At 42.4% G+C, this 23,682-nt stretch overlaps 1 protein-coding gene across 2 annotated transcripts in view; it reads right to left on the reverse strand.

The window, feature by feature from the left end:
* The window catches only part of ZFP82 (ZFP82 zinc finger protein), a 71,605-nt gene that overhangs the window by 37,221 nt on the left and 10,702 nt on the right, over positions 1–23,682 (reverse strand). The window contains exons 2-4 of one of the 2 annotated variants that reach the window (XM_070398440.1): positions 17,618–17,703; positions 16,055–16,181; positions 3,437–3,529 (exon numbers count right to left, since the gene is read on the reverse strand). In XM_070398440.1, the coding sequence (XP_070254541.1) occupies positions 3,437–3,529; positions 16,055–16,181; positions 17,618–17,626 (229 nt within the window). In that variant the 5' untranslated portion in view covers positions 17,627–17,703. Of the gene's footprint in view, positions 1–670; positions 869–3,436; positions 3,530–16,054; positions 16,182–17,617; positions 17,704–23,682 lie in introns of those variants that run through there. The other variant, XM_070398441.1, reaches the window with a different exon arrangement.

Genomic DNA, 23,682 nt, shown 5'->3' on the forward strand with positions numbered 1-23,682 from the left:
GTCAGAGAAAGGCTTATATATGGAATCTAATGAACAAAGTAAACAAACAAAATAGGAAAAGACTCATAGGTTCAGAAAACAGACTGACAGTGTCAGTGGGGGGAAGGGTGAAAACAGACTGAAGTGTCAGTGGGGGTCAGTTGAGGGGCTGAGTGAAAGGGTAAAAAGATTAGCAAAAAACAACAAAAAACCCTCAAGCTTATAAACAGACAATAATATGGTGATTACAGGACGGAAAGGGGATTGGGACGGTAGAAGAGGGTAAAAGAGGGATAATTGGTGACGAAATGAGACTTGACTTTGGATAATGAACATGCAATATAATATGCAGATGATATACTATAGAATTGTACACTTGAAACCTATATAATTTTATTAACGAAATGTCACCCCAATAAATTGCATAAAAAAATAAAACAGCAACCAAACAAAAAGGGGGGGGGGGATTTTAAATCAGGTACTCCTATTTGCAGATGATATAACTACATAACTGGAAAACTTAACAGGTTTAAATAATATAAATAGTAACAGAATAAAGTAAAGCAGCAGGATATAAAATTAAAATATAAAATAGCCTTTTTATATATATTTAACAATAAAATATAATGGAGAGAAAAAGATCCCAGACATGATAGTAATAAAAAGAGTAAATTTAAAATATATACATAACCTTTGGGAGGAAAATTCTGAAACATTCTTGATGCATTTCGCAATAGATTTTCCAAATCACAAGAGGAGAGCACTCTGCCAGGGTGGACGTGGCTTCCCAAGGGTGTTCATTTTGTAAAATTGATCAGTTGTGGGTAGAGTGGCTAACAACCAGTATATACTGTGTTCAATATGGCTGGGTATATTGAATCCTCCAGATTATTTTCCTTAGGCCATATAGCAACTACTATTATCTGTCTCCACAGAGGCAATACACAGCGGGGCTAGGGCATGAAAGAAAGGCCAGTGTCTGATCACGTCCTGGGGATATAGCCACATCTACAGGTCCAACTGACAAGGCACTCCTGCCTCACAAGTTAGTCCAGTTTAACCCCTCCCCTCCCCGAAAGTATCTAATTTAATTAATTAATATGTAAACTCATGAGTAACTATGAGAAAAGAATGAGTCTATGAAAATATCTGAACACTGAAAAAACTGGTCATAAATACACTGCTAAGAATCACAGCTGTTAAAAATTAAGTGTTGGGACCCATTCTGCCGAGATGGCTACCACGCTTGCTGCTCCTGCATTCTCTCCTCCTTCTTCCCCACCTTCCACTACAGGTAGGACCCGTGTGGAGCTGCCTCTGGCATGCCAGAGTGATCACTTGCCGGAGCATGATACCCATAAAAAAGGGAGGTGATGGAATTAAAACACCCCCAATCATTGGAAGATTTGGAATCTCCTTGAAAATTGGCATTGTTGATGGCAACCGGCAGGAAGGTAGAGAGGGAGAGAGTGTGAGAGAGTGAGGGAGCGATAGAGGAATGTGTGGATGTGTGTGGTGTGTGTGTGTGTATGAGCTAGGGACAGTTAGATTCTGCAGGTCTTCCAAGGGGCTGCCAAACCGGGCAGTCTTAGACTGTGGAGCCCCGCTCCCAACATGGACACTCCGGGGCACCCAGTGCGGGCCCTGAGACCATGCCATCTTGAGAAACAGAACTGCTTGAGACTAGGATCCTGGCCTCAGCACCACCCAGTCTGGTCTCAGATGCAAACCAGGACCCTGCCTAACTCTGATCTCATCTCTTATTACTTTCCCTTTCTTTTCCACCTGTTCTAGCCAGAATAGCTTTCCTGTTAGTACTCAAACATGTAAAGCTAATTTCTTCCTTAGGCCTTTTTTTAAAAATATGTTTTATTGGTTTTTTACAGAGAGGAAGGGAGAAGGATAGAGAGCTAGAAACATCAATGAGAGAGAAACATCGACCAGCTGCCTCCCACACACCCCCCACTGGGGATGCGCCCGCAACCCAGGCACATGCCCCTTGACCGGAATCAAACCTGGGACCCTTCAGTCCACAGGCCGACACTCTATCCACTGAGCCAAACCAGCCAGGGCTCCTTAGGCCTTTTCTATCTCCTTTGAATGTTCTTCTCTTAGAGAGTCACATGGCTTCAGTCTTACTTCATGTCTCTCTTTATATATTACCTCCTCAAAAAAGCCTTTCCTCATTTGCCCACCTTTCTGTATGCATGTCATCCTATCTAATAAAGAGGGAATATGCTAACTGACCCTCACACCGTGGCAAGGATGGCAGCACCCACAGCCAATAAGGAGGGAATATGCTAATTGACTGCCATGCCCTCAAAGATGGCGGTGCCCACAGCCACAAGATGGTGGCACCCAGTCCTATCAGCCCCCCAGCTGCCCAGGGCTGGCCTGAGGTGCAGGTAACCAGGGCCGGCTGAGGCTTGCACTGCCATCAGTGGCAGCAGCAGAGGTGTGATGGGGGCGTTGGCTTCCCCTGATCGCCGGGTCACCTCCTGGCCCTGAGGGCTCCCGGACTGTGAGAGGGGGCAGGCCAAGCTAAAGGACCACCCCCTCCAGTGCATGAATTTTCATGCACCGGGCCTCTAGTACTTCAATAAAACTTACTTAAAGGAAGAAAGAAACAAAGGAAGAGAAAAAAATGATCTTGTTTAAGATGTCTAACAATGAGTCAACAATTGTTATTTTGGCTAAATGTTTCCTAACTAAACTGGTATTATCTTATTCACTTGGAACCTCTGCATTTCATTATTTTTTGCTAGTATTAATAGTTGTGTCATTTAGTTACCTAAATGTGAATAAAAAAACAAGTTGAAATTGGGGAAAAACACACACAAATAAACATGTTTTTCTTTCCTTTGGTAGAAAGTAAATCAGAAGATATAATATTATAAATAGGGCACTTAAATGGCCCTATTTTTGTAAATTACGAACTTTTAGCCCAAAATGAGTCTCCTCAGCTAGAAACCTGAATATATGGAGGGCAAAATACAAAATGATAACATATAGATGTCTTTATTTAAAGGAATTTAAGAATATTATTTAAACAAGAGGTTCAAAGGAGATGAAAATAGAGGTAGATGCTACACCATGGAATCATTCTCCCTATAGTCTATCAAATTCATGTTTCTTCCTTATGTGAAGGTAGAAAGAATGGCTGTCAACAGAAAACAAAGAAAGCACCTATCTATCCCCCACCCCCTTTTCAAAGGGGAGGAAAACTGGAGGGGAAAAAAAAAAGAAGAATAGTAAATGAGATTAAAAAAAAAATAGTAGTTCTATTAGTATCCCCAGCTAAGACCTTAATTTGCTCCCCAGGTCTCAGACCTTTTCTCTTCAGGCCATGAACCTTTAAAGAGGACTTTCTAAACATCAGAAGGGCGTGCCTCTTCCCTAAGTAGTTGAACAGTGTTCTCTAGTAATGGGTTCCCCTACCCAGTTGGTTCTTACTCACCTGAATATAGTGTTCTTTCTTTCCTCACAACTTTCCAGGGCTCTTTTCCTTGCTCCAATAAGGAAATCACATCTGGTTTAGAAATGAAGCTTCCTGGTTAGAAGAAAAAATATGTAAAGTGATATTATATAAAAAATAAATTCAAAATTACTTTGATTTAGCCTTGATTGAATTTGTCTACAAGTCAAATGGCAAGTAATAAAGCCTATAAGACAAAGAGTGGCAAGATGGTTTAAAAACATTTATATTGGGGGGATTTCCAAGATGGCTGCAGAGTAGCCAGAGGCTCTGTTTGTTTGCAACATCAAATGGGACTTACAGCTAAACTGCAGACCAAGTGGCTTGAAAAACCAGTTGAAGTGTAGCTGACCTGAAATACTGAGAGCAGGGTGCATGGAGGAGACACGGAGAGAGTGAGCCAACTCCCACAGATCAGGAGGAATTTGTAGCAGCAGAGCCCCTTTCCCTGGGAGCGTGGGATCTCGGCCCCACTCAGAGATCCCCAATCCAGAGCATCAGGTGGTGGGAATCAGTTGGGATTCAGTCCAATGGGGAGACTCAGCCCCCACCATCCCAGGGAAAGAACAATTTCTTTGGTACACCAGCCTGGGAAGTTCACTCTCATCTTCATCTGCAGGAGGGGCCACACAGAAGCCCAGGGCTGGCGGAGGGGTCTGATCCATACACCTAGAAGTAACTCTGAGGGATCCTCTATTAACTGGAAGAACTTTGGGCAGAGAGCCAGATAGGGGCTGAACAGTATGGTTTGGAAAAGAGAATTGGTCTTGCCCACCTCGAGTGCACAGGCGATGCCCCTCCCCACACCTGCAGAACTGCTGGGTCGGCCCTGTCCTGATGTGATCTAAAACAAGGGGAAGCAGCGCTGGGCTAGGAGTCTGCACCTGTAATGCTCAGTCTGACCATGCGAAGGATTCAAACATTTGGTCCAGTTGGAGTCTGGATGGAGGCCTCACCCAGTGGAGGCCAGCCATGCAGAAAGATTGGAATGCCAAGAAAGGCTGCTTTTTAAAATTTATATTTACCCCCTCCTACTTGGTAGGGCAGCAAGGTGGAGCCAGGGAACCAGGCATAACTGGTTAATATCGGGCCTCTGGGGTGGGCTCCTGTCCAAAAGATAAGCGGACATATGCTGGGCTTTTCAGCTGCATTACAGAGAACCAGAACCGAACTCCCCATTGAGTTCAGCCAGATCAACCTTGGGAAGGAGAGGTCGAACCCTGCCCTTCTCCCTTCCTCCCGCCCAAGTTACAGGCACTACTCCTAACACGAGTCTGTTAAACCAACCCAGCCAGGTCCTGAATAAACCCACTGACTGCAATTCTGAGGGTGAAGGGAGAGCAGCTCAGAGCAGGAACATTCAAGGTGCAAAACCAAGACAGAGGCCCTGCACATCAAACTTCTTGGGGCTCCACCCTATTGAGTTTCAGTCAGATTGCCAAGAGCCAGGCAAGAATAGTGATATTGGCAGCACCAGAAAACCTCCCAGGGGGCCCAGGACCAGCACACCAAGTGGCCAGATTTGGACAACATTGGAGCAAAATCCAGTGAGCTCCCCAAACAGCAGATCTAAAGGGTGATTACAGCAGGCACAAAAAACTGAGGAGGCAAACTCCATTATTTTTCTTTAACCTTTTCTATATTTTTTGTTATATTTCATTTATAATTCTTTTTTCCTTTCTTCTCTTCTTTCTTTCATATCTCTTATTTCTCGCTTTCTTTTCTTATTTTTTCTCTGTATATTTTATTATTTTTTTCATTTTTCTTTCCTATTCAATATTTTTATTCATTATTCCCTTTTAAAATTTTATTATTTCCTTTATTATTTGTTCATTTCTTATTTATTCTTTTCTCTTTCATATACTCTTATTTTATTTCTTTTTTCCTTCTCTAATCTTTTTAATTATGTTTTTAAATTGATCTGAGAGAGGAGGGAGAAAAACATCAATGTGAGAAACATGGATCAGCTGCCTCCCACTCACATCCCAACTTGGAATCAAACCTGCAACGTAGGTATGTTTCCTTACTGGGAATCAAACCCTCTACCTTTTGGTGCACATGATGATGCTCCAACCAACTGATAAGCCTGTCCAGAGCCTCTTTTCTAGTTTACTGTCTCTTGTACTTTAGTATTCTTTTTTCTTTCTTATTCTTTTGTTGTTTTGAACAGTTGGTTTTTTCCCATGTTGTTTTCAGTTTGCTCTTATTTTATCTTATTTTGTTCTGTCAGCATCTGTGTAACAGTTGGCATGAAGTGCTCAGCATTGAGCCTCAAAGTCAGCCAGCCTGAGGGCTGAGCCCATCCGTGAAAGGGACAACAGCAATCAAGACTCAATTACAACATGTGATCCCACATAACCTGACAAGGGACATTCCTAGAGCATCTAGCTCTGAAAATAAAGGAGAGTACACCACTGGGTCCCACAAGACACCCACTATAGAAGCCCACCCCACCAACACTGGGAGTGATAGCAGCCCTATCCAATACACAGAAACACAAAGAAACAGCCAAATGAGAAGATAAAGGAACAGGTCCAAAATAAAAGACAGGAGGAATCTCCACAAAAAGAGCTAAATGAAATGGAGGGAAGCAATTTATCAAAAACAGAGAATAAAGTAATAATTTTAAGAATACTCAACATATCATGAAAAACAACATAAAAAACAATCAGTTGGAAAAGAAGGATGACATCTGAAATAAAGAATACACTGGAAGGAATAAACAGTACATCAGAGTAAGTAAAGAATTAAATCAGCAAATTAGAAGATAGGTAGAAAATAATCACTCCATCAGAGCACCAAACAAAACAAAAAAATCATAAGGATAGTTTAGGGCAGCGGTTCTCTACCGGTGGGTCGTGACCCCTTTGGAGGTCGAAAGACCCTTTCACAGGGGTCACCTAAGACAATCGGAAAACACATATATAATTACATATTGTTTTTGTGATTAACCACTATGCTTTAATTATGTTCAATTTGTAACAATGAAATTAGGGGTCACTACAACATGAGGAACTGTATTAAAGGGTCACGGCATTAGGAAGGTTGAGAACCACTGGTTTAGGGGAACTTTGGGACAACATGAAACACGTGAAATAACATCCTCATCACAGGGGTAATAGAGGGAGAAGAATATGAGCAAGGGTGAGAGAACCAGTTTGAAGAAATATTGACAGAAAACTTTTCTAACCTGGTGAAGGATAAAGTAATGCAAATTTAGGAAGCACAGAGAGTCCCAATAAAGATGAACCCAAAGACCCCCACAAAGACACATCACAATTAAAATGGCAAATGTTAAAAACAAAGAGAGAAACTCAAAAGCCTCAAGAAAAAGGCAGTCAGTTACATACAAGGGAGTTCCTATAAGGCTATCAGCTGATTTCTCAACAGAAACACTATAGGCCAGCAGGGAATAGTATGATTTATACAAAGTAATGAAAAGCAAGGATCTGAAACCAAGACTACTCTATCTAGCATGGCTATCATTGAAAATTGAAGGTGAAGTAAACAGCTTCCCAGGCAAAAAAAAAAAAAGGCTAAAGGTGTTTATTACTACCAAACCACCATTGTAAGAAATGTTAAAGGGACTGCCTGTAAGAAGAAAAAGAGAGAGGAACAAAGGCATTAAAAGAGGCAATAAGAGAGTACCTATCAATAATAACCTTAAATATAAAGAAATTAAATACTCCAATCAAAAGAGATAGGGTAGGCAAGTGAATAATAAAACAGGACCCATATATATATATACTGTCTGTAAGAGACCCAGCTCAGAACAAAGGACTCACCAGGATGGATTCTGAATCAGGAAGGAGCAGTTCAGAACATGAAAACAAGGGCTTGCAGTGAGGAGACATGGTGGACTGTGCCTGAAAATTTTTACCTTGCATTGATATTTGACATGAAAGAGGAGCAGGAGGAGTGCATTCTCGGCCATCTCAATGCAGACCTTCATCACATGGAAGAGCACAGCCACACCCTCATTCAGCTGGAGAGGTGATTCACAGTCACAGGCCAGACTCGCTTCACTGTAGTCGGACCACCCCAGGCCAGGCAGTGGCTGTTCCTCACAATTGGGAGCTTGACGAGTGGGGACTCTGACTAGCAGGCCCAAGACCTTGAGATGCTCCAGCCCATCCGAAGCCAACTACTGATGGAGGATGACTGGCAGCCGTCCCTAGCATTCAGCTGCATCCCTCAGCCCTGACTTTGCCAGTCAGGATGACAAGCTCCAGGTCCAGAAAAGCAGCAAAACCACACCAGTGACCCCATGGCTGACCTCAGGACTAGCTACATTGAATAATGACCCCTTGCCTTGGTGCCAGCCAATCAATCAGTGGAGACCACAACTCTCAAAAGGACACACCTGGAAAACTGCTGAATGTTCTATTGAAATCTACTCCTGGGACCTTCCTTATAATCTCCACCCTTAAAACCCTTAGGATGGAGGAGCCAGTGTGCTCTTCCTCCTGGAAGTACACCCCTGCCTTTCCCTTTTCCCTTCTCCCTTCCCCCTCCCTGTCCCAGGCAGGTTACCATTAGCTTCCTCACTCCCATACTCCTAGAGCCCCTATACCTATATAAATTGTTTCCTAAACCCATTTCTTCTAGGAATTATTTTTTATAATAATTAATCTGTGATTAATCAAATAAATGTTCTCTTATTTAATAAAAGACTCAGCATTAAAGTGAAGGGAGGGAGGAAAATAGTCCATGCAAATGGAAACAAACAAAAAATCTGTGGTAGCAACACTAGTATATCTAACAAAATAGACTCCAAAACAAAGACAATAGCAAGAGACATAATATTAAAGGGATCAATGCAACAAGAAGATGTAAACATATATACACGTAATATAGGAGTACTTAAATATGTAAAAAAAATCTTGGAGGACTTTAAGGGAGAGATCGACAGCAATACAGTCAGAGTAGGGGACTTTAACGCCCCACTGACATCACTGGATAGAACAAGGAAACAGCGACCTTAAATGACACACAGATGGATTTAATTGATATTTACAGAACATTTCATGCCAACGCTGTAGAATATATATTATTCTCAAGTGCACATGGAACATTCTCAAACAAAGACCACATGTTAGGACACAAAATAAGTCTTAAGAAGTTAAAGAAGACTGAAATCATATCAAACATCTTCTCATGTCACAATAGCATGAAACTAGAAATCACCTACAATAAAAAAAAACACCACACACCTCAAAAACATTCAAACATATGGGAGCGAAAAAGCATGTTATTAAATAATGAATGGGTTACCAAAGACATCAAGGAATAATTGGAAAACTGTCTGGAAACAAATGAAAATGAACACATAACATCCCAAAATCTATGGAACACAGCAAAAGCAGTCCAGAGAGAGAAGTTCATAGTACTGCAGGCCTATCTCAAGAAACAAGAAAAATCTCAAATAAACAATTGAATTCTACAAGTAAAAAAAAACAAAAAAACTAGAAAAAGAACAAGAAAAGCCTTGAGTAAGTAGAAGGAAAGAATTAATAAAGATAACAGAAGAAATAAATGACATAGAGACCAAAAAATTAATATGAAAGATCAATGGAACCAGAGCTGGTTCTTTGAAAAAATAAACAAGATTAATTTGAATCTTTAGCCAGACTCATCAAGAAATTAAGAGGACCCAAATAAACAAAATCAGAAATGAAAGAGGTGAAGTAACAACCGATCCCACAGAAATACAAATGATTATGAAAAAATACTATGAACAACTCTATTCCAACAAAATGGACAACCTAGATGAAATGGACATATTCTTAGAAAAATGCCAGCTCCCAAAACTCAATAAGAATCAAAAAACCTGAATAGACTGATAACTACTGAAGAAATTGAAGCAGTAATAAAAGATCTTCCAGCAAACAAAAGCCCTGGTCTGGACGGCTTTACAGGGGAGTTCTACCAAACATTCAGAGAAGAACTAAAACCTATTCTCCTCAGACTATTCCAAAAAATTCAAGAGGAAGGCACACTTCCAAGCTCTTTCTATGAAGCCAGTATTATTACCCTAATTCCAAAACCAGATAAACACACCACAAAAAGAGGAGAAATACAGGCCAATATCCTTGATGAACGAAGATGCTAAAATCCTCAACAAAATTCTAGCAAATCGGACCCAGCATTACATTAGAAAAATCATACACCATGACCAAGTGGGATTTATTCCAGGGATGCAAGGATGGTACAATATCTGCAAATCAATAAATGTGATACATCACATGAACAAATTGAGAGACAAAAATCACATAATCATATCAATCAATGGGAAAAAAAAGGATTTGACAAAATCCAACACCCTTTCTTGATAAAAACTCTCAGCAAAATGGGAATAGAGGGATCATACCTCAACAAAATAAAAGCCTTGTATGACAAACCTACAGCCAACATCATACTCAATGGGCAAAAACTAAATTCATTTCCCCTAAGAACAGGAACAAGACAGGGATGCTCACTTTCACCACTCCTGTTTGATATAGTACTGGAAGTGCTAGCTATACCAATCAGACAACAAAAAGAAATAAAAGGCATCCAAATTGGAAAAAAAGAAGTAAAACTGTCCTTATTTGCAAATGACATGATACTATACATAGAAATCCCCAAAGACTCCATCAAAAAACTACTAGACTTAATTAATGGATCCGGCAATGTAGCAGGATACAAAATTAACACCCAGAAATCAATGGCCTTTTTATACACCAATAATGAACTCACAGAAAGAGAAACGAAAAAAACAATCTCATTTACCATTGCAAAAAAAAAAAAAAAATTAAGATACCTAGGAATAAACTTAACTAAGGAGGTAAAAGACCTATATGCAGAAAACTACAGGACACTGAAAAAAAGAGATAGAGGAAGACATAAACAGATGGAAGAACATACCCATGTTCATGGATTAGTAGAATCAACATCATTAAAATGTGCATACTACCCAAAGCAATCTATAGATTCAATGCAATCTCCATTAAAATACCAATGGCAGATTTCAAAGATCTAGAACAAACTCTCCAAAAATTAATCTAGAATAAAAAAAAGACCCCGAATAGCCACAGCAATCCTGAGAAAGAAGAACAAAGTTAGAGGGATCACAATACCAGATATCAAGCTATATTACCAAGCCACAGTTCTCAAAACTCCTGGTACTTGCACAAGAACAGACATATAGACCAATGGAACAGAACAGAGAACCCAGAAATTGACGCAACCCATTATGCTCAATTAATATTTGATGAAGGAGGCAAGAGCACACAATGGAGTCAAGACAGTCTCTCTTCAATAAATGGTGCTGGGAAATTTGGTCAGATACATGCAAAAAAATGAAACCAGATCACCAACTTACACTATACACAAAAACAAACTCAAATGGCTAAAGGACTTAAATATAAAATGGGAAATCATAAAAATCCTAAAGACTCCATAGGCAGCAAAATATCAGACATATGTTGCAGCAATATCTTTACTGACACAGCTCCTAGGGCAATAGAGACTAAGGAGAAAATAAACAAATGGGAGTACATCAAAATAAAAAGCTTCTGCACATCAAAAGAAACCATCAACAAAACAACAAGAAAGCCCACTGCATGGGAGAACATATTTGCCAATGCTATTTCATATAAGGATTTAATCTCCACAATTTACAGAGAACTCATACAACTTAACAAAAGGAAGATAAACAACCCAATCAAAAAAATGGGCAAAAGCTCTGAATAGACACTTCTCCAATGGGGACATACAGATGTCCAATAGATATTTTAAAAAAGCTCAGGTCACTAATTATCAGAGAGATGCAAATTAAAATTACAATGAGGTATCACTACACACCTGCCAGAATGGCTACCAGCAATAAATCCACAAATAAGTGCTGGCTAGGAAGTGAAGAAAAGGGATTCCTAGTACACTACTGGTGGGAATGTAGACTGGTATAGCCACTGTGGAAAACATTATGGAGTTCCTCAAAAAATTAAAAATAGAACAGCTGTTTGACTCAGCGATCTCACTCTGGAATGTATTCTAAGAGACCCAAAACACCAATCAGAAAGAATATATGCACCCCTATGTTCATAGCAACCTTATTTACAATAGTCAAGATCTGGAAACAGCCCAATTGCTCATTAGTACATGAATGAATAAAAAAGATGTGGTAGCCCTAGCTGGTTTGGCTCAGTGGACAGAGCGTCGGCCTGTGGACTGAAGGGTCCCAGGTTTGATTCCAGTCAAGGGCACATGCCCAGGTTGTGGGCTCCATCCCCAGTAGGGGGCATGCAGGAGGCAGTCAGTCAATGATTCTCTCTCATTGATGTTTCTATCTCTTTCCCCCTCTCCCTTTCTCTCTGAAATCAATAAAAAATATATATTAAAAGAAAAAGATGTGTGGTACATTTACACAATGGAATACTTACTATGTAGCTACAAAAAAGAAGGATCTCTTACCCTTTGCAACAGCATGGATGAAGCTAAAGATTATTCTGCTAAGTGAAAAAAGCCAGACAGAAAAAGGCAAATATCATATGATCTCACTTATATGTGGAATCTAATGAACAAAATAAACTGATAAACAAAATAGTTCCAGAGGCATAGATGCATGGAATAGACAGACAGATGGCAGAGGGGAGGGGAGTGGCAGGAACAGGAAGAGATCGACCAATGAACATATATTCATAACTCATGGAAACAGACAATAATGTGTGAAGACCTGGGGTGGGGCAGGGACTGGATAGAGGGGAGCAATGTGGAGGGAAATGGGGAACATCTACACTAATAAAAGAGAAACATGGTAATTAGCGTACGACCGCTACCCTTCCCATTGGCTAATCAGCATATCCTTATGCAAATTAACTGTCAGCCAAGATGGCGGCCGGCAGCCATGCACTGAAGCGAACAGGGAGGCTTGCTTGCTCCAGTGATGGCAGGCTCCAACGTTCCCCGCCTGACTTGCTGGCCTCTCAGCTGCAACTCTAAGCAACTATGTTGCAAATATAGAAGCTAAACAAAACCCCAGAAACCGGCTTTCAGTAAGCCGGGCTTCAGCCAGCCGGACCGCAACATTGTATCAAATACAGAAGGTAAAGGCCAGAAACTTGCTTTCAGCAGTGAGGCCTCAGAGCTAAAGCTGTCCCAGAATAAAGCAAAGAAAAAAGAAAAAAAGGAGCGGTTGGGAGCTTCAGTCACCCGCCAGCCTGAAAACAGCCCTCAGCCCCTTAGCCAGACTGGCCAGGCACCCCAGTGGGGACCCCCACCCTGATCCAGGACACCCTTCAGGGCAAAACAGCCGGCCCCACCCGTGCACCAGGCCTCTATCCTATATAGTAAAAGGGTAACATGCCTCCCAGCACCAGGATCAGCAGAGCAGCGAGGCTCCCGGCACCGGGATCAGCGTGACAGGGGGCAGCGCCCAAACCCCCTGATCGCCCTGCAGCTCTGTGTGTGACAGGGGGCGGGGCCACAACCTCCCTATCCGCCCTGCTCTGTTCGTGACAGGGGAAGGCGTCCCAACCCCCTGATCAGCCCTGCTCTGTGCCTGATAGGGGGGAGCTCCCCAACTCCCTGATTGGCCCTGCTCTGTGGGTGATAGAGGGCGGCGCCCCAACCCCCTCCACGGGTCTTGCTCTGTGTGTAACGGGGTAGAGCCATAACCTCCCCATTGGCCCTGTCCTGAGTGTGACAGGGTGCAGCGCCCCAACCCCCTATCAGTCCTACTCTGTGAGTGATAGCGGGGAGCTCCTCAACCCCCTGATGGGCCCTGCTCTGTGTGTGACAGGGGGGAGCTCCTCAACCCCCTGATCGGCCCTGCTCTGTGTGTGACAGGGTACGGAGCCCCAACCCCCCTGATGGGCCCTGCTCTGTGCATGACCGGGGGAAGCGCCCCAACCCCCTGATCGGCCCTGCTCTGTGCATGACAGGGAGTGGTGCCGCAACCTCCCCATCGACCCTGCCTAGAGTGTGACAGGGGGCAGTGCCCCAACCCCCCAATCGGCCCTACCCTGAGCATGACTAGGGTTGGCATCGCAACCTCCCAATCCGCCCTGCTCTGTGCATGACAGGGGGGCGGCGCCCCAACTCCCCAATCGGCCCTGCTCTGAGCCCGACCAGGGGCTGCACCTAGGGATTGGGCCTGCCCTCTGCCATCCGGGAGCGGGTCTAAGCCAGCAGGTCATTATTTCCCGAGGGGTCCCAGACTGCGAGAGGGCACAGGCCGGGCTGAGGGACCCCCCTCTCCCCCGAGTGCACAAATTTTTGTGCACCAGGCCTCTAGTCTATAATACTGTCAACAATAAAAATAAATAAGTAAATAAATAAAAACATTCATTTTAAGATTATAAAATAAACTGAAGGAAAGGCCTTATTTTCATTTATATTTCATACAAGTACTTCTTCTTGAGAGTCTGTAGTACTTGAGAGAACAGAATGCCTGGGTTCATATCCCACTTTTGCCACATCCCATTTATGTGGTCTTGGACAAGTTCCCTGCTTTATTTTTATCTATAAAACAAGCATAAAAATAGTGTCTGTCTTACACAATTGTTGTGAAGGTTTTTAATTTATATTTATAAAATAAATTTTGCCTACAATATATGTACTAAACACTATATATATTTCATTAGCTACTATTTATTGTTATTGCTATTTTGTTGAGAGAAAAACAGGAAGCTTCCTGAGGCATTTTATTGTTATTAGGATATTCATACAATATTAAGTGCAAAGTTCTTGGATATTTAACTTTCAGTCATAAAAGTAGGTAACAGTGGCCCTGACCGGTTTGGCTCAGTGGATAAAGCGTCGGCCTGCGGACTGAGGGGTCCCGGGTTAGATTCTGGTCAAGGGCATGTACCTTGGCTGTGGGCACATCCCCAGTAGGGGGTGTGCAGGAGGCAGCTGATCGATGTTTCTCTGTCATAGATGTTTCTAATTCTCTATCCCTCTTCCTTCCTCTCTGTAAAAAATCAATAAAATATATATTTTTTTAAAACGTAGGTAACAGTGAATATGTTTGTTTAGTAACAAAAGGAATGCATTCTTCTGAATTGTAAATAATTGTAAATTGATCCAACTTACCACTACAAAAATTATGTGTTCTTTTGATAGCCAGAGGAAAAAAACAAGAATCCAGGTGTAGCTATTTTCCTGATAAGTCTATCAACAAATAACAAAATACATATAGCAATTCTAAGTTCAAATACAAAGTGAAATCTGATTTCTTGGACATGGATAAAGCTATAAGACACCTAGATTTCATATCTAGCCCCCTCATCATTAAGGAAGACCTAAAGGCCACTTAAGTATGGGAAAGATGAATATACTTAATGAATGTGCTACCTTCCAAACAAATAAAACAAGCATGTCAAACTCAAAGGCTAAGATGGGCCAAATAAACAAGGTTTAAGGTTTTGTTTTTGTTTTTGTTTTTTAAATATATTTTATTGATTTTTACAGAGAGGAAGGGAGAGAGATAGAGAGTTAGAAACATCGATGAGAGAGAAACATCGATCAGCTGCCTCCTGCACACCTCCCACTGGGGATGTGCCCGCAACCAAGGTACATGCCCTTGACCGGAGTCGAACCTGGGACCCTTCAGTCCGCAGGCCGATGCTCTATCCACTGAGCCAAACCAGTTTTGGCAAACAAGGTTTAAGTTTATGTGGGCCACAAAAAAACGAAAGCTTTAGGTCTATTTCAATAGAGACTTGCTGAATACAAAGGGCTGAAATAAATGAGTAATCGTTAACATTAAATAATAGAACATTTTAATAAAAATTAATATTTTTCTTGAACATTACCTTACCAGACACTAAATAACTGCACAAATTAATAAGTGTAATGCAAATAAACCTATTTTTCTTGTTCTCCGAAAGCGAAATATTTCCTGTTGCACACACCAAACAATTCACTACAAGACTAAATGATGTGACAATCGACTGCTACAATATTCACTGCTAGTCCTGACCGGTTTGGCTCAGTGGATAGAGTGTCGGTCTGTGGACTGAAGGGTCCAGGTTCGATTCCAGTCAAGGGCATTTACCTTGTTTGCGGGCACATCCCCAGTTGGGGGTGTGCAGAAGGCAGCTGATCGATGTTTCTATCTCATCAATGTTTCTAGCTCCCTATTCCTCTCCCTTCCTCTCTGTAAAAAAACCAATAAAATAAAATTAAAATTAAATAAATAAATAATAAAATAAAACATTCACTGCTAGTATTAGTGGAGAGAAATGGTGCACCTGTGCATAAGGGGCGTAAGGGAAATGAATGCAACACAATTATAGTAATCAGTCATTAGCAAATGTTGTAGTTCGTTATTAATAATTATGTATAACAGGATATTGTAAAAATTAAATTACAAAATTTTTATTAAAACATTTCTTACATACCGTTATGTTGGCTGGGCCACAAAAATATTCGTTGTGGGTTGCATGCGGCCCGCGGGCCACGAGTTTGACTGCTTGAAGTAAAAGGTCAAACCATTCCCTTGAGAACAGGGAGCAGAAATTGAGATAATTTCTTGAAAGACTGCTAAAATTTCCAAAAAAGAAAGTTGGCATTACAGAGAACAGAGTCTGTATTACTGGAGGCAGATAACCTTACCCAATGAGACTAAATTGCTGTAGTTCTCCAACATCACATCTCTGTACAAGTCCCTCTGTTGCAAGTCCAGGTATTCCCACTCCTCCTGAGAGAAGACTATGGACACATCACTGAATATCACTGATCCCTGAAATGACAAACCATATAAAACAATTAAAATTAAAGAAATTTTATTTAAAGATGGAAGAAGAAAAGATGGAAGAGATACTGCAGAAAATGGACCAAGCAAGCAAATAGGCTTGGCTGGAAGCATGTAAGATAATGAGTTAGAAAATCATTGAGCCTGAAGCAGCATGCCTGTGTTCTTGAAGGATTCTGTTGCTACAGATATAACTTCTTATATACTCTGGCATACCTTAATTATTCAGACATGTCTGGGAAAGAAAAAACAAACAATCAGTTTTCCAATTAAATGAAAGATTGTATATAAGCCTACACCTGCTATATGCATATCTTAATTATTCAAATATGTCTGGGAAAGAAAACACAAACAATCAGTTTTCCAATTAAATGAAATATTGTACATAAGCCTTCTTGCCTGCTATATGTCCCATTCATGAATTCTCAAGAAATGTGAGTCCTTCTACCTTTTCTCCTTAAGAGAAGACTTTTAAAAAAATGTTTCTCTACGATATCTGTTAGAAAAGATCTAAACACAATTAAAAAATTTCTGCCAAGTTCATTGTTTAACCCAATCAAATCATAAGTGTTTTGCTATTAATGACGATTCTTTAATAAACTTAAAATAAAATTGATTGTGCAATAGTTTATGCAATGGATGAGACTTAATCTTCTTCCATACTTAAATATCTTTGGTCTACACAAAATAGTCAAGGTCCTCCTTAATTTTGAGAGTCTACAACTATTTATTTACCTACATGATCTTCTTAACTGCTATCATTTTCCATCCCTCACTGTATGCATTCTTTGTTCCTGAGTTAGGGGATACCAGTTACTGATGTAGAATCTGGATACTGGTGATCCAGATTCACAAAAATGTCTTTCTAGACAAGCACATCCTGTTCAACTACAAATGGAATTCTGTTCCTGGTGTACAACTCTTAAGAGATTCCCAGAGAAGATTCATTATCTCTGCATGCAAGACCAACCACATTACTAGCCAGTCCTAAAAGCCTCACAAAGTATGAGATCTCATAATATACTGAGGCTGAGGCCAACCAATAGCAAATCTCATATACTTGGAAAACTGAAGTATGGAAAAGGTCAGTTTTCCCATGAGTAGTCAAATGTGCCTATCCTCTCTCATCATCTCACTAGAGATGGTCAAACATCTCCCTCAAAGGATTTCATTTCTGCTCCATAGCATCGCTTAGGAGACTGAGCACATATAGGTGATGCTGAATGATTTGTTCAATGAATACATAAATAATAACTGGAAAAAAGAGGACTCATGGGGTAGGCATTATACTATTTAGCCTCATCCCTCACTGATTTTAGAGGAAATGAAAGAAGGTTCTTAAGTAGGAAGTTTCTGGATAAATAAATGTTCATAGGATCTTAAATGACAGTTATTTCCAGAAAGAGAAAGAAAAAGTAACTTACATGGGCCATAGTTTATAAATTCAAGAACTGGTCAGTATTCCTTGGGGTTTACGTGCCTGGAGAACCAGAGTTCACAGAAACCAGAGCTAGGAGGAGGAAAGGGAGACCATGAGATCAGATAAGTCTCAGAAATTCCCAAGTGACTTAAGCTAATATGTCCCCTCCCCCCTCTTTAACAAACACACATACTGTACACACAGGGAGATTTGAGGGAGTCTGAACTAATTTAATCCCTAGTCATAAATTCCAGGGCTGATAAAGGGCCATTTCCTCTAAAGCAGAATCTTTTTCAAAGTTTTGCAGGCGTGCTTGGCACCAATCCTGACAGTCATTACCACTATCAAACTGCTGTACTGGCAGCCCTGCCTGCCTACTGCCAGAACTTACAGAATCTTCTGGACTCCTCACTATTTTCAATCAGAATCATCCACATTGCTTTCCTGCATGACTTCATCTCTTTCTTACAACGAAGGTAAAAAAGTTATGGATTCATGCTCCCAGCAGGTAGATAATAGCATATCTATTTATCAAGAACTTTCATGTGATTGGTTTTTTATATACATTAGCTATCCTCAGGATTACAATGCAATATAATAATTATCCTATCTATGCAGTGGATCAAAAAATTCACACTCGAAGAAGTAAAATCACTTGTAGAAATTCAGTTAGTAAGTAGCAAAGTTTATTTTTCTAACCACAAAATCAGTACTCTTTCAACGGTAGCTCTTGCCTCAGAATTGCTAGTTCCAATTAGAGAAAGATGAGCATGTATGAATCACTAAAAAGTAGAAATACATCAAATCACCAAAAGATATTAAATATCACTTTAAGAGAATTGATGCCCATATCAGCAAGTTTGTGGTGAAATGAACAGTCTAACCTACAAAGGATGTAAATTTAGAAGTATGTACAAGAAATATTTAAACCATGCAAACTCTCTGACTCAGAAACTCTATTTTGGGGATTAAAGAAAATAATTATATAGGATGTCCCCCCAAAATGTATATGCACTTTGAATAATTATAAAGGCAGTGTTCATAAAATACACTTTATTTTCAAAATTGAGCTATTAGCTGTTAAAGTGTGTATACATTTTGGGGGGACACCCTGTACATGTACACAAATAGGCAAAACTGTTGACAAACATTAATCATAAAGCATCCATAAGGTGAAAAACTTGCCACTTAAAAATGATGGTGTAGGTCTTTAATTGGGAAGATGAAAATATGTTTCCTACTTATTGCAGAGTGAAGAATGCTGGTAACAACAGTTGTAGGTAGTGTGACCCTATATGGCAGGACACACACACACACACACACACACACGTATGTGCATTATATTCACTAAATACACTTTAGAAAATATTCAAGAAATGTAATCTTTAGAAAAATAAAATGGATATTATGACTATATTTGTAAAGTATACCTATATCAGCATAATGAGGTACTAACAGGCATCAAACATTAAGAAAAATCTGGGCCCCCGTGAGGTAGGGACGACCTTGGTCAGGTCGAAACGGCCCCGGTGTGGTAGGGACAACCCCGGTCAGGTTGAAACGGCCCCCGTGAGGTAGGGACGACCCCGGTGAGGTTGAAACGGCCCCCGTGAGGTAGGGACGACCCCGGTGAGGTCGAAACGGCCCCGGTGTGGTAGGGACAACCCCGGTCAGGTTGAAACGGCCCCGGTGTGGTAGGGACGACCCCGGTGAGGTTGAAACGGCCCCCGTGAGGTAGGGACGACCCCAGTCAGGTCGAAACGGCCCCGGTGTGGTAGGGACGACCCCGGTCAGGTTGAAACGGCCCCGGTGTGGTAGGGACGACCCCGGTCAGGTTGAAACGGCCCCGGTGTGGTAGGGACGACCCCGCTGAGGTTGAAACGGCCCCCGTGAGGTAGGGACGACCCCAGACAGGTCGAAACGGCCCCGGTGTGGTAGGGACGACCCCGCTGAGGTTGAAACGGCCCCCGTGAGGTAGGGACGACCCCAGTCAGGTCGAAACGGCCCCGGTGTGGTAGGGACGACCCCGCTGAGGTTGAAACGGCCCCCGTGAGGTAGGGACGACCCCAGTCAGGTCGAAACGGCCCCGGTGTGGTAGGGACAACCCCGGTCAGGTTGAAACGGCCCCGGTGTGGTAGGGACGACCCCGGTGAGGTTGAAACGGCCCCCGTGAGGTAGGGACGACCCCAGTCAGGTCGAAACGGCCCCGGTGTGGTAGGGACGACCCCGCTGAGGTTGAAACGGCCCCCGTGAGGTAGGGACGGCCCCAGTCAGGTCGAAACGGCCCCGGTGTGGTAGGGACAACCCCGGTCAGGTTGAAACGGCCCCGGTGTGGTAGGGACGACCCCGGTCAGGTTGAAACGGCCCCGGTGTGGTAGGGACGACCCCGGTGAGGTTGAAACGGCCCCCGTGAGGTAGGGACGACCCCAGTCAGGTCGAAACGGCCCCGGTGTGGTAGGGACGACCCCGGTGAGGTTGAAACGGCCCCCGTGAGGTAGGGACGACCCCAGTCAGGTCGAAACGGCCCCGGTGTGGTAGGGACGACCCCGCTGAGGTTGAAACGGCCCCCATGAGGTAGGGACGACCCCAGTCAGGTCGAAACGGCCCCGGTGTGGTAGGGACAACCCCGGTCAGGTCGAAACGGCCCCGGTGTGGTAGGGACGACCCTGGTGAGGTTGAAATGGACCCCGTGAGGTAGGGACAACCCCGGTGAGGTTGAAACGGCCCCCGTGAGGTAGGGACAACCCCGGTGAGGTTGAAACGGCCCCCGTGAGGTAGGGACGGCCCCGGTGAGGTTGAAACGGCACTGGTGAGGCTCAGACGGCCCTGGTGAGGTTGAGACTACTCCAGTGAGGTTGGGACAAATAAAGGGGACCAGTATGGACTGATGTACAGGGGTAGATACAGAAGCAGAGCAACATTGAACAGAATGTTAAACTACAGTGGGAAGCCTGGGGAGGGTTAGGGGGGGGATTAAGAGACCAACTGAAGGACTTATATGCATGCATATAAGATTAACCAATGGACACAAGACACGGGGCGGGGGGGGGCGGGGGGTAGGGGCCGGGGGAATGTTAAGGGGGGGAAAAAAGGAGACATATGTAATACTCTTTGTAATACTTTAAGAAATAAAAATTATTAAAATTAAAAAAAAAAAAAAAGAAAAATCTGTAGCCCAGCCAGTATGGCTCAGTGATTTAGCGGCAACCCAGGGACCAAAAGGTCCGCAATTCAATTCTTGGTCAGGCACATGCCCAGGTTGCTGGCTTGATCCTCAGTAGGGGGCATGCAGGAGGCAGCCCATTGATAATGTTTCTCTCATCGATGTTTCTATTCCCTTTCCCTTCATCTCTTTCTAAAAATCAATAAAAACATATTTTTAAAAAAAGAAAAATATGCAAAAAATGCTTATTTCAACATTAGAATATTTTTATTTATTGACTGACTTTAGAGAGAAAGAGAAACATCAATTTGTTTCTCCACCTATATGTATTAATTGGTTGACTCTTGTATGTATGTGCCCTGACCAGGGATCAAACCCACAACCTTGGTACTTCGGGACAACACTCTAACCAACTGAGCTACCCGGCCAGGGCCTCCACATTGTAATCTTAATTTTCTTTTTGCTTACATTGTTGCATTTTATATGGTCATATATATTCTTGAAACATATTTTTAAAATTTTACAAATAGGAAGCTTTTCTTCAAATAGGTGACTTACTTTTTAAAAATGCCTTGAACTTGGAGGGAAAAAAGCTGCTATGTTTTTATTTGTTTCCAATATGTGAACCAACTCTATGATTCATAACTTTGTCTATACATGTTAGTTTTGCCTAGAAAAGAATGTCTGAACATACCCAACTAGTGCTTTATTTCACTGCTGTTGCCTCTCATAACTTTTTTTTTTAATTAAATCTTTATTGTTCAGATTATTACATTTGTTCCTCTTTTTTCCCCCCATAACTCCCCTCCTTCCAGCTCCCACCCCACCCTCCACCCTCACTCCCCACCCACTGTGTTCATCCATAGGTGCATGATTTTTGTCCAGTCACTTCCCGCATCTCCCACACCCCTTTTCCCCCCAAGAATAGTCAGTCTATTCCCTTTCTATGTCCCTGATTCTATTATAATCACCAGTTCATTCTGTACATCAGGTTATTTATTCACTTGATTCTTAGATTCATTTGTTGATAGATGCATGTTTGTTGTTCATAATTTGTATCTTTACCTTTTTCTTCTTCTTCCTCTTCTTAAAGGATACCTTTCAGCATTTCATATAATACTGGTTTGGCGGTGATGAACTCCTTTAGCTTTTCCTTATCTGTGAAGCTCTTTATCTGACCTTCAATTCTGAATGATAGCTTTGCTGGATAAAGTAATCTTGGTTGTAGGTTCTTGGTATTCAGCACTTTGAATATTTCTTGCCATTCCCTTCTGGCCTGCAAAGTTTCTGTTGAGAAATCAGCTGACAGTCGTATGGGTATTCCCTTGTAGGTAATTGAGCCTCTTTCTCTTGCTGCTTTTAAGATTTTCTCTTTGTCTTTTGCTCTTGGCATTTTAATGATGATGTGTCTCGGTGTGGTCCTCTTTGGATTCCTTTTGTTTGGGGTTCTCTGCGCTTCTTGGACCTGTAAGTCCATTTCTTTCTCCAGATGGGGGAAGTTTTCTGCCATTATTTCTTGAAATAGGTTTTCAATATCTTGCTGTCTCTCATCTTTTGGCACTCCAATAATTCTGATATTAGACCGCTTAAAGCTGTCCCAGAGGCTCCTTACACTATCTTCACACTTTCGGATTCTTTTTTCATTTTGCTTTTCCAATTGGGTGTTTTTTGTCGAATCTTTGGTTTGATTATTGTGCTCCTCTGGTCTGCTATTGGGTATAATATTCTTTATTTCAGTCCGTGTATGCTTACTTTCTAATTTCTTTATCGTAGCATCGAGGGTCTCATTAGTTTTCGTGAGGTTCTGCACAAATTTATGGCAAGCCCTCAAAATTGCGATTCTTAGCTCCATATCCTCCATTTCTGTCATGTTTTTTTGTCTCCGCATCTTTTATGCTTTCTTGGTGCACCCCCTTGTGGTCTCTGTGCGCAGTCTTGTTCTAGCCAAGCCTTAATTGTTGTAGTTAACACTAGAGGGGTTTGACCACCAGGCCGACTGGCTATAGGAATCAGCTGTATGGAAAACGTCTGCCTTCTGGGGAGGCGCTAATCCAGCCTTTGCCTGAGGCGATCGGCAAATGGCTCTGCGCAGGGCTTGGGCGGGGCGGGATCCACAGGGCGGGCGGAGGGAGCAGTTATGGCCACGCTCAGTCCCGTTCCCAGAGGCTCTGCTTCTCAGAACCCCGGCAGCCGCTGCAAACTTTGGAGAGAAAGCTGCCCTCAGGTTCCAACTGATGCCGGATAATCCCGCTTCTCCCGTTTGAGTCTGGGTCCCTAGAGACTCGCCCGGATCTGGAGCCCAGAGTCTGAGACTCACTCCCGACAGAAAACGACAACCGCGCCCTCAGCCACCAGCCCGCTTTGCGCGCGCACCTCGGTACCTTTGTATTTTCCACACTGCGCCGCCTCTGAGCCTCGATTTGCTGTTCTCTTTCCTTCTAGTTGTAGAGTCTCTCTTCAGCCAGCCTTCCTGTGGTTCTGGGTGATGTCCGTTCAGTCTTTTAGTTGTATTTTTGAAATGGTTGTTTGCGGCAGCGGTCTCCGGTGTTTACCTACGCCGCCATCTTGGTCTCCCTCTCATAACTTTTTAAAAAATAAAATTGAATCTTTCTTTTTAAAAAAATCATCACCTAAGGATTTGTTTATTGATTTTATTTTTTATTATCTATACTAATAAAACGGTAATATGCTAATTAGACTGGACATCTTCTGGACATCCTTCCAGACATCCTTCCGGACAAAGCCATGGTGGCGGGGACCAAGGCAGAGGCGGTTAGGGGAGACCAGGCCAGCAGAGGAGCAGTTAGGAGGCGACCAGGCTGGCAGGGGGGCAGTTAGGGGGCGACCAGGCTGGCAGAGGGGCAGTTAGGGGGTGACCCAGCTGGCAGGGGACCAGTTAGGGGGTG

The sequence above is a fragment of the Myotis yumanensis genome, unplaced genomic scaffold, assembly GCF_028538775.1.
Source record: "Myotis yumanensis isolate MYYU_CA2020_CCGP unplaced genomic scaffold, mMyoYum1.0.hap1 SCAF_18, whole genome shotgun sequence".
NCBI lineage: Eukaryota > Metazoa > Chordata > Mammalia > Chiroptera > Vespertilionidae > Myotis > Myotis yumanensis.